Here is a 12,127-nt window from a genome sequence, read left to right as displayed (position 1 = left end):
AAAGCATAGGTGAAAAATCTTGAAAGATTAATTTTAATATGGATGAGATATATGTTAATGCTCCTTTGTCATTTCCTATTTGAGAGGTTATTGTTCTTCAAAACATTAAACAAATTAATATGGGTGAATAATAAAATAACATTAATGAACTCTTACATGATATTGATATTATAACTAATAATCTTATAGTATATAATTAATAGCTTTGAGAAGATCTTAGAGGGAAAGAAGACCTATCATTTTTTATAATTATGTGATAAATCAACAAGAATCATATTATGATATAGGAATAAAATAAGGTCCCCTTATAATTTTTATAAGTTATGAAAATTAATAATTTTTAAAAGTTATATGATGTGATAAAAGAAAAGTTAAAATCGATGGACCAATATAGTAATAATTTTTAAAAGAGTCGATTACAAATAAGTCTTTAAGACAACACATGTCTTAAAAACAATATCAAACTATATAAAATCAAAGTTGTGGCTAAAGGACTTTCTAAAAAAGAATGCATCTTTCTCTAGTTTTTAAAATGACTTGTTATGGATCGTCATAGTATTAGCAACTTATTATGATATTGAGTTATATCAGATGAATATAAAAATAATATTTATAAATGAGGATTTAGATGAGAAAATTTATATAAAACAACTAAAGGATTTATAAAGAAGGAAAAGGAAAATTTAGCTTGTAAACTTATAAATCTATTTATAATCTTAAATAAGCTTCTAAACAATTATATGTAAAATTTCATGATACAATTATTTCTTTTGGATTTAAGAAAAATATTATTTAAAGGTCAGTTGGAATAAGTTTATTATATTGATCTTATATGTGGATGATATTTTGCTTACTAATATTGGTCTTCATTTATTACACGAAACCAAGATATTTTTTTCTAGGAATTTTAAGATGGTTGATATGAATAAGATAATTTATATTATTGACATTAAGATATTTAGGGATAGATCTCAAGAATTGTTAGGATTGTTTTAGAAATAATATATTAATCGAGTTTTAGAGAAATTTAGTGCACAACTTTATTCTATTAATGATATACCTATTACCAAAAAAAAAATTTTAGTCAAAATGAATATCCTGACAATGCCTTAAAAAGAAATTAAATGAAGGATATTTCTTAATATATGCATAATTGAAAGTCTATCATATGCTCAAACTTGTACGAGATCATATATTACTTTTATGGTTAGAATATTATATAGATATCAAAGTAATCGAATATTGGAAAGCTACGATGAAAGTGATGAAATATCTATAAATTGTATCGACAATAGGAAGCTCACTTTAAAATTCATATTTTTTTTAGCTATAGGGGTAATTTAAAAAGAAAAAGTATAAAACAATCACTTATTGCATCATAAAAAATGGAAGTTGAATTTGTAGTATGGTTTGAGATCATAAATCATGCTTATGATTATAAAATTATATCTCAGAACTTAGTGATCAACTTAATTGTCAAGCCACTAAAAATATTTTATGATAACACCATAACAGTTTTCTACTCTAAGAATAACAAGTTATCAAGTGGTTTTAAGCATATAAAGATAAAATACATGATAGTTAAAGAAAAAGTCAAGAAACAACATATGTCAATTGAGAACCTGATTACAACTTTAATGATTACTAATTTATTTACTAAAGCTTTACATCCTAAAGTATTTAAGGAACATGTTAATGAGGATTGTGAACAACTTATAAAAGATATAAATATGATGATGTGTGTTTAAGTGGATACTATTATTTATTATTTTTTTACTTAATTAAAATTATTTATTTCTATTATTTTATTTATATTTATGTTAATATATATTATAATTGAATGTGGTAATATGATTGTCTTAATAAAATAAATTATACAGATCACTATGAAGTATTTTAGAAAATATTAGTAATATTCTAGTAAATAGAAGGGAATATGATATTGATAATATACAATCACTATGATTCGTATTGAAATTCAGACTTAATAATGCATTTGACTTATTGGACTTATTGGTTTATTTTAAAATTCATAATCATGTATAAAATATATTTTAAAAAAAATTACATCTAAATAAATTTTTATTTTATTTATTTTAATTTTAAATTTTTTATATCTTACCAATTAATAGGTGAAGTAAAAAAATGTTTGATTGTGTAGGCATATTTAATTATGTAAGATAAATTATAGATCCAATTGGATTCTGATTATCGTTATTGAACAAAAGAAAGAAAATTTACTTATGATAAATTTTTTTCTTGATGGGAGGAATTCTTCTAATTACTTATCCTAGAATCTCTACTCTCGTCTATAAATAAACAGGACTTCTTAAAGATTATACATGATACAAGATTTATTCTCAATCTCTTTCATCACTTATAGTAGTTTATGAATAATAGAAAGAAAGAAAGAAGAATGAAAACTTAATTCATCTTACATATATATATGCTATAGTTGCCTCCTGATTATATTACATGTTTTCGAATTTAATAAGGTCTTTCAAAATCACATCGAAAGATATACACCATAATCTTCGATCTATTACTATTTAATTTTATATTTGGATATTAAAATTTTTTTATTAAAATAATATAATTATAATTTTTATGCGTCCATTGTCAATCTTAATTATTTAGATAAAACAACATAAGAATGGTAGGTTAAAATTCATACTGATTGTATTTTTAACGAGAATCCTTTCCTCCTCAGTTAGCCCCCATAGAGGTTAGGTTAAAATTCATACTGATTGTATTTTTAACGCTATCAAAGTGGATCACCTATTTTGATCTCATAATGGGTGATTGAAGGGTTTAGCAAATGGTATAATTAACATATGACTATGTATCATGTTGTACGGCTTGCCATCAATAAGGGATTTTTATTTGTGAAAATTGAAATCGATGCTCTTTAAAGTGTACAAGTCCTTAATCAAGAGGATAAACCACTATAGAGGTTTACTAACCTAATTAGAAATATTTTTGGTTTGTTAAACAAGCTTTACGCTTTGGAATGTGATTCATGTACATAGTTAAGTTAATCGATGTGCTATTGGTTAGCTAATCATATAAAATGTTATCATATATAGATTTTGTGAAGGGACAACTGTCCTCTTCTCTATATTCTATTTTAAGCTCTATATTCTATTTTAAGCTCAGACCAACGGAGCTTTAAGATGTGTCATAGTCCGTCATGTCATGGCCAAGAATTGGCACAGTTTGGTTCACTCGAAGAGATGAATGGAGAGGGAATGGAGGACTAGGCGGATGTCTCATGATTGACCCGAAATGGAGCTAAGGTTATCTCCGATGCCAAGTTCATGCACAACAGGTTGATGTCGGGAAGAAAAATTTTCAGCTCGACCCCTCCAAAGCTTAAATCAATTTTTTGGGAGTAGTGATCAATATTCCCAACATATGTTGGGGTGATATTTTATACATCTCATCGAAGGTTAGTTATACGCATGATGGTAACATCCACCGGCATTCCAAGCGGTCAGTTCGTCCGATCTAGATGGCATAAGCCTATTGTTCCGATTCCACATCGCGTCTCGCTCGATTTTGGGTGCTGCTTTATATGGTCCTGAGCGACGCGGATACTATTGTATCTGAGTCTATTATGTCATTTCGAGATGCGATCGATTGCATTGTTTTTAGATACGTGTGTTATGTCAATTCGAAGGTGTTCCGTTGGTTCTGAGATGGTTGCTGGCGGTATTGTGATCATCAGTAACCAAATTCTTAAGCGACTGTTTCACCCTTTGTTTGACCGACTAAATAATGCAATGATGCAAACCATATCCCCGAATGATCATTTACTACGTGGCCACGATAAATGCCAATGTGAATGCCAAATTGAAAGATCGAACTTCCTTCACAAAGTAGTCGCCCATACTCGTTGAAATCGTGCTTTTCAACGCAGCAAGTCAAACCACGTTACAAACATGCAAGTCATACTTTTGTTGTATGCACACATATCTCAAAATGACAAAAGAAAATTAGAAGGCTCGGTTGGCTATTGACACGATTAATATTTTGGATTAATCGAAACATGACATAAAGAATTAGGTCAGCCAAATTTGTCATGCCAACATGAGTTGGGGATTAGGGTATTTCTCTCTCTCTCTCTCTCTCTCTCTCTCTCTCTCTATATATATATATATATATATATATGTATATATATATATATATATATATGTATATATATATATATATATGTATATATATATATATATATGTATATATATATATATATATGTATATATATATATATATATGTATATATATATATATATGTATATATATATATATATATTTATTTATTTCAGGAATATATTCTCTTGTCACGTATCAAACTTTTTTCTATTCTCACATCGAGAATCTTTTGAAGAATTGATTTCGAGTGACTCTTTCTCAAGATTTGATAACCCATTCGATTATGTGAAATGGATGGATGATCAATTCTGACACTATTACGTACCTGCGTCTGTTTTATACTCGAATGTATATAATCCGGCGGCAGCGCTCCTCCTTCCGAGAGTCCACAAATAATTGCCGCCCCCGGTTCGGTTGTGTCATGATTCGGTGGCTCGATCGCCACTGACGGCGACGGTGATCAAAACAACAGTGATGGAGACGCACCACTGTCTCACAATTGTCACCATCCACCAGCTTTTATGTTCCTCCTCTCAGAGCAAACACTTGTTTGGTTGTCCACTTTGCCCCACCATTCTTAACGTGACTGTGAGAAACGTAGCCTTGCAAGCAACCGAAGGTAACTCGACGTTGCGGACGTCTCAACATTTATCTCGATCTACCCATGCATCCGTCTTTGGAGATTAATAAAGGCTATATATACATGGGCAGCGTCGGTCGCCGACTGGGGCAGTGCCGACAGCGGTGACCGACGGCAGCCGGTGGCACAAGATGACAAGGGGAGGACGGAGGACTCATTAGCAACCGCGGAAACAGAGAACGGATCCTATGTCTTGGTGAGCGACCGAACACGAGAGAACAAGCTGTGACTAGTGGGCGACTGAGTTGTTTCTCGTCGGATCCACAGGAGACGACCAATAAAAGACGTCGTTCTCGTGTTGGGTCGCTCCGCCAGCACACGCGAGAGCGGCGTCCGGGAGGAAGGCGTCGGTGCGGAGCTGTGTCGGTGTATGATTGGGCATGTGAGAATCTTAATCCCCCCACGTTTTTAGTTTGGTGTATGCCGAACTTTGTTGCAAGTGTGTATACGGCCACCTGACATGTTGCTCCGTCTTGGAAGCACGCTATACAAAACGTCGAACATCGCGTCGAGAAGGAGGAGCTGCATGACATAAAGTTAGAAGAAGAAATATGAATTCCCAATTAGAGTACAAGTCAACGTTTACTTATTTTCTCTTCTTTCTCGTTGGTGATGTCCTTCGTTCGAAAAAATCTACGAATAAATGAGCCAAGCTCAAATCATTTTTTTTTTACACTAGAGGTCTCTTTCGTAAGTACCTAAGAGAATTGAGCAACAAAATTTGCCAAGATTCCCAACAACATCAATATGCTAGAGGACTAAAATTCTTGGTTTCATGAGTCGTGTTGGTTAGATTTTATTGTTACACCTAATATTGACCAAAGAGATACATACATACTCAATATTATCAAGACATCATAGCTCTTTTTTATATATTTATATATATCATTTGAATATATCATTTAAAAAAGACATTATCAATTATTATCATCAGACTTTCTTTCCTCATCAATTATTTGGCATTCTATATGTTTAAATATACTTCATCTCTTGTATATTGATTCATATATGTAATAAAAATAAAAATTAAGGTTCCTCTAATGATCTTAAGAATTGGTTTGGACTATTATTTATTAAAATCATAATTTAATTTATGAAGCATGATACAGATCTGTTATTGAATCCCTACAAATTAAAGAAGCTGAGCTTAGGATTTCTTCGGCCACATGAATTCGATAGGAACATCTACTGCGGATGGAGGACAAAGCGCCTTCCTGTAGCCTCCACGGATACTTGCGTATACGACCGGCTTTGCCACTGCCATTGGAAACAGAGGTCAAAACCAGACGATTGGAAGACTCAACTCGATGACGATTGATAGACAAGTGTAATCAGAAGAATGAGCACGTAATCGATCGACGCCACACCAGCCTGAAACATGGGTCAAAATTAGACGAACATACGCCTAATTTCTTTGGAAATTAGCGCAGGCCTAACTCATCGTCATGAGCCAATTAAGCAGATCATGCATGTTTCTAGAAATTATATCGTGCTTTCTCGTGCTATCCATGATGGAGAAAACTACGCCGTGATGCGTGCCTAATTCGATCCACCAGTGGACGACCGTCACACACGCTATCCGAGTCCCATCAACTTAATCTGGTCATGAACGAATCGTGATTTCGAATCTAACGAACGACCGACCGGTCTAATTGCATGATGTTGACTGTCATGTGGATGCGTTGACCCCAAGCTTTGTTCGTTAACGACGCAAATATTCATTAAAGAAGACTTAAGAAAGCCATAGATCGCGGAAAGAAAACTCGATCTACGACGGATCGAAACGTGCTTGATGAAGCTTCTATGGTAGATTTATCAGTTAGATTTTTGCGTGATTGATGAACTTCCGTGACAGATTTATTTTTTAGATTTTTTTTAGGGTAAGCATTTTGCATGGCAAAGTAATTAATAACCTATCACAAACCTAATCCTAATAAACTCTGTGCTTACACTGTTCCTTTGCGTGGTATGAGTACCACATGCACATTCGGACATAAAGAACATCAGCTGAAATTTAATGAATTATTTATTATTGCTATATATCAACTTAGATATGGTGTCAGCAAAATTAGTTAATAAAAGTCTTGATAGTTTATCATAAGTTTGAATCTCGTCTTCATCATTTATTTTTATAAAAAAAATAAATATGATTCTATTTTATGCAGCGATGATAGGAATCTCTTGTTAAGATGGATCATGAGACCTCATTAACTCAGTTATTGGTATCTACAAAATATGGATATTGCATGGTACTCTTGTGATGGAAGATTAGATTTAGAAGGGGCTTACGATTATTTTTTGTTCAAATAATAATAATAATAATAATAATAATAATAGTGAGTGGTAACATCTCGTTTTAGTTGCAACCCAATGAGCTGCTTTGTTACACTCTCGATAGCAGTAGTGTACATATAACAAAAGATTTTAAGTTTAGAGATGTAATATAGTGAATGTCAACAAACAGATTTCTGATATCTAAAGACGCAGTAGTATTGCCTTCAATCCAGTTCTTGAGAATCATTAAGTCGCTACTAAGAATCCCTCATGCCAAGTACGGAGAAGGCTCTCCTTGGCAGCCATTGCGAAAGATGTAGAGTAGGCTTGTGCACAACAAATCTACGATACCCCACTTCATCCCTCCTGCAAAGAGGTAGACACATCAGTATTGATCTCAAGGCAGCCTTGGGGAGGTAGAGTTCGCATGAATAAGGTGACATTGTGTAGGTTTGTCCCATCAGAATGTAGTCTTTTAGGATGGGAGCTAGCATTAACCACAGCTTTCCTCCAAATTCCAATAGCTCTTGGCACCCTATGTTGAAAGATCTTGTCATTTCGAGCAACCCAAAGTCCCCAAAATTGAGTAGTTAATCAAGGCATGAAGAAGTTCACGGTGGACTAAACTTTGTTTTCTTTGATCCAAAACCGAGTCAACTAATCATTGAAGAATCGAAAATGGAAACCCAAGTTGTTAGAAGCGAAGGAGCAAACAGAAACAGAGATTTGACGTTGTAAAAGAAGTGCTCAATAGATTCCAAGATGAGATCACAAAAAGGTAGCTTTGTGGTGCGGGAATGTTGAGCCCAAATGGCATTCCAACCTTCCCGTCGGTAGGCACTTGGCATTACTAACCTAGGAGAATGATGATTGAATCAAGGAAGGAGACAATGAGATGATCCTCAGAGCTATTAAAAGGCAACTAACTATGATTTTTTGGAAATCTATGAAGGTAATGGTTTTTTATTAGCGAAATCCTAGTTTTAAGGGTGTTTGGGCCCAAGACTCAGTTATCACTACTTCTTATGCTAGAAATGTTGAACATAAAGGGAGGAAACAATACAAATCCAATTTTAAGACAAATGACAGACAACTTGCGAGATGGATCAAAGTTAACATGGATGGATTGCTAGGCTATGTGATCCAAGATGAAGATGGTCATGACATTCTTGGACACAAATTCATCCAGCTATGTTGCCCCAATATCATATGCTAACTCCTAAAACCAGTGATCCCGTCACATTCCATCCAGAACACAATAAGGCGAAAACCAAAAATAATTTTAGTAAGAGAATTTTAATCTGTCACATCAAATGGAACATAAAACATTTGTTACACATTAATTACTTGCACTGTATTATTACATGGGAGCCATGACCGATATTCGACTCTACTGTTCTCTCCCTCGCAGCAGCTTCGGACTAAGAATAATATAGTAATCATAGAACATTTCATTTTAGCATTATCCTTAATGGTACAATGATTACCTCAAGTCTCCCAGTAGCTTTACAGTTGACACCAGGAAAATACAATGTCCACAGCAGTTTTGAGTGTTGTTTTGTTGTTCTACACACACAATATACACCACCCACCAATAACCTTGGAGAATCTGAACAGGTGTATGACCCATCACAAACTTTGATCAAGGAGTTGCATCAGGGACCAGGAGTTTCATCATGAAGTTGAATTGGATGCCCGGCGAGGTCTTGGGTTCTGGCCATTTTGCATTCTCTGGCACTTTGATGCATTTGAAGCCCTGGCCTTTGTATAATCTCATGGCAGCTAAGTTGTTTACATCACAGTGCAATGCCATTGATCGGCATCCCCAATTCCGGGCTCGGGCCTCTGCCTTGGCGACAAGCATCTTGGCAATCCCCTTTCGTCTGTCTGCCTCCCGAACTGCAACATTTGAGATATATGCAATCCCAGTTCTATATGGACAAAAAAAGAAGCATGTCAATATTTTTGCAGCTCAGAAAATTCTAGAACCATGTCAATATTCTTGCAGCTAAGAATAGACAAAACTGTCATACAATAGATTTCGATTAGATGGAACTCTGATGCAAAAGGTACAAGGTGATTTTTCTGCTGGATGATTGGCCACCCAACTAACCATGGGAACTATAAACTACCTTCTTTGTCGAAGCAGACCTTTCCTAGGAAGGAAATCAGCGACTGTGTCAACTGTAAGAATTCCAGCTACAGATCCTCTGTTGATGCTGAATTTTCCTTCAAAACCTCCAAGTTTAAAATCCTCACATCCAATATATAATTTATCATTGAATGGACTATCAGTGACAGCAACGAGACATGTCCTCATGCAACCTGGAGGAACTGAGAACCCAGAGAGCAATCCTACAAACCGGTCAATCCTCAAAACAAGATCGACTGGGAATGTATAATCTGGAAAGAAGCAACTACAGTGAGTATCTGCCACTTCCCAACAGTCCTCCAGCCGTGCATCTCGAACAGTAACTTCGGGCCACACAGATGGGAACAAATCAACAGCTTGACTAGCCCTGCAAGTACCTACACCACAGTGCACACATGGAATTACAAAATTAAACCTAGTGGGCAACGAAAGAAACAAAAACCTATTGTACCTAAAGACACTAATTTGATAACCGATGAAGTTTCTTTCATGTTTAGAACCAAGATGGCAACATGTGTGAAATAAGAGATACTAGGTGACAGCTCAGCTTAATTCTGAACAGCAGAACTTATCGATCTGCAACAAAATTTGTTATTGGATACGATTAATTCCATATTTTTGCTCCCTCGCAAGCTTGTACGGTCAATAAACATCACATGTAATTTTAATCTGAAGAAAAAGCATGAAGCAAACTGGTATTAGAAGACAGATGTACTCACTGGTATAAGTTAGTCCATCAGATCATTATGGGCTTATTGCACAAAACAACCAATAAACATACTAATAGAAAATCCACCTTGTCAAATCAATACTCAAGGAAGACAAAATTCTTCCATATATTGATGAAACATTCACTAGCCATCCTAACAGTATATGTTGTTTTTAATAATTGATAAAAATCAATATTTCAAGGAAGTATTTGACATGTATGTTAGCAATATCTAACAAGTATCATATGTAACATATATCCAATACAGATATGACAACCAATATAAAACATGATTAATAATATTGGTTTGAAGATTGGAATTCATTAAAGATAATACAAGTAGAATTGACAAGTTCAGTTGGGCCAGATTTATCGGTTCGGACTCACTAATAAAAACCAAAATTTCAAAATAAAGAAAATATATAAAAATCATGTGAAAATAAAAATATTATAACATAATTGTTTTACCTTCGTATTATAAAAATATCAAGCTTTCAAAAAAGTGAAATTAACATATAAAATGTAAAAAAAATTAAAAATTCATAAAAACTAACAATGAAAATATTGTAAATTAATCCATTATAAAATAATAACAATATATTTATTTAAAATAGATAGTAGTTGTATCATACAATGAAAGTATGTTGGTCGCAATATATGACAAATGCAATATTGGCAGTGTCTTCTCCTCGATTTCTTAATCATAGTGACATGTTTCTTTTTGGGCTTTCATCCATCTCAAATTTCTCTTCTTCTACTTCTGCTCCCCTCTTTATTCTTTCTATAGTTGTTAATTTGGCTAGAAATTGCCAAGATCAGTCAGCTCCAATTGAGTTTGATTGATTCATACCAATCCAATCCAATCCAAATTCTAACAACAAACCCAAGCCAAAATAGAATTGCCTCTAAATGATATTAACTCCATACAAAGATACACCATCCTCAAAACCTCTGTATCACATTGGCATCAGCTAAATCCACTAATTATAACACAGAATCTCCATATTTTAAAAGTGGCATTGGCAAGGGAGACAAGCAACACTTTTCCAATTGAACATATTCTGTTCTTTTTCTAATTTGACCCCAAAGAATTCTATCCTGTGTCATCCACTTCAAGAATTAAGTCATACTCAAGGAAAGTTTCCTTGGCTAAAAATAATCCAGTAAATAATGACCATCGTAGAGTATTTATTCATCAAAGTTGACAAATGATATACAAAACGCAAAAAGACCAAATTAAGCTAACCCTAGTTACAGGCAAATTAAGCTAGCGTTATTTAAGGGTTTCAAAATGCAACAACCACAACCAGTCATACAAATCCCTCTTACAAACATGATTTGCAATGAAGCACGAAATTCATAGCTAACAAGATTAATTAATCAAATTTAAGCACAAACAAGCATGAGTTCTTATTAACAAACAGAATTAAAATTAATAATCACCTTATGTAAAATTAACTGAGAAAGGAACCAAAAGACGGAACAGAAGGTTCAGAACAGCTTTGATTGCTATCACCGAGTTAGGTAAACACCAGAGCCAGACCCAGTTTCATATAATTAAATCAATTAGTTGGATAAACATCCCAAGTTATCGTGTTATAATTGCTTCGAGGTCAATGCGTCTGTTTGAGAAGATATAGAACCGAGATTTGAGAAACTTTATGAGAAAGTAGTCGATTTAGAGGAGGAAAAGAAAAAGGGAACAACTGCTCAATTGCTACATACAATCTTGGCATCTAGAACACGATCCGAGGAGAAAGCCCATCTTTTTCCTAATAGAAAAACAGAATTCTGATCCTTTTCCTTATGGAGAAGGCGATCAGTAAGCGAGATACCTGTTGCGGTCGTGTACGCTCCGAATTGGGGAGATCCACGGAGGATCTGTTCACCCCCACCGCTGCGGCTGCTGCTGCTGCCGGAGGGAGAAACCAAAACCCTAGGAAGCAACAAAGAAAGCGTCTTGTGGCTCATAGGAGAGGAAGGGGCGGAGGAGGGAAGAGAAGGGGACGGAGAGGAGTGAGACAGGCCCAGAGATGTTAAGGCCATTCTTCCGATCTCTCCGTCCCTCGGCCGCCGAACCACCACCACATCGTTATATTACTGCCATTGTTATGTGGTTCCACATTCGGCCCGGCCCGGTCGAGTAGCCTTGCAACACTATCTTCCCCAAGTTTAAATGCCAGGGCAATCCACCGGAATC

The 12,127-nt window shown here is 34.6% G+C and overlaps 1 protein-coding gene across 1 annotated transcript; it reads right to left on the bottom strand.

Moving 5' to 3' along the window:
* Positions 1 to 8,380: 8,380 nt before the first annotated feature.
* On the bottom strand, positions 8,381 to 12,060 carry LOC103970410 (GCN5-related N-acetyltransferase 4, chloroplastic). The gene is made up of 3 exons (XM_009384181.3): positions 11,763 to 12,060; positions 9,199 to 9,595; positions 8,381 to 8,997 (listed from the first exon to the last, which is right to left on the bottom strand). The coding sequence occupies exons 1-3, from the start codon at positions 11,971 to 11,973 to the stop codon at positions 8,709 to 8,711; spliced, it is 897 nt and encodes a 298-aa protein (XP_009382456.2). The 5' UTR covers positions 11,974 to 12,060; the 3' UTR covers positions 8,381 to 8,708.
* Positions 12,061 to 12,127: the final 67 nt, after the last annotated feature.

The sequence above is a fragment of the Musa acuminata genome, chromosome BXJ3-2 (genome assembly GCF_036884655.1).
Source record: "Musa acuminata AAA Group cultivar baxijiao chromosome BXJ3-2, Cavendish_Baxijiao_AAA, whole genome shotgun sequence".
NCBI lineage: Eukaryota > Viridiplantae > Streptophyta > Magnoliopsida > Zingiberales > Musaceae > Musa > Musa acuminata.
The sequence above is the reverse complement of the archived record's forward strand: the minus strand, read 5'-3'. Positions and strand labels throughout refer to the sequence as shown.

Bases quoted from the DNA above. Each gene is read 5' to 3' on its own strand.
- LOC103970410 (XM_009384181.3), bottom strand. From the start codon at position 11,973: ATGGCCTTAACATCTCTGGGCCTGTCTCACTCCTCTCCGTCCCCTTCT. The intron at 9,596-11,762 runs GTATCTCGCTTA...ACTGTGGTGTAG, and splicing joins AGCGTACACGACCGCAACAG to GTACTTGCAGGGCTAGTCAA. The intron at 8,998-9,198 runs GTAGTTTATAGT...TTGTCCATATAG, and splicing joins GGTCTGCTTCGACAAAGAAG to AACTGGGATTGCATATATCT.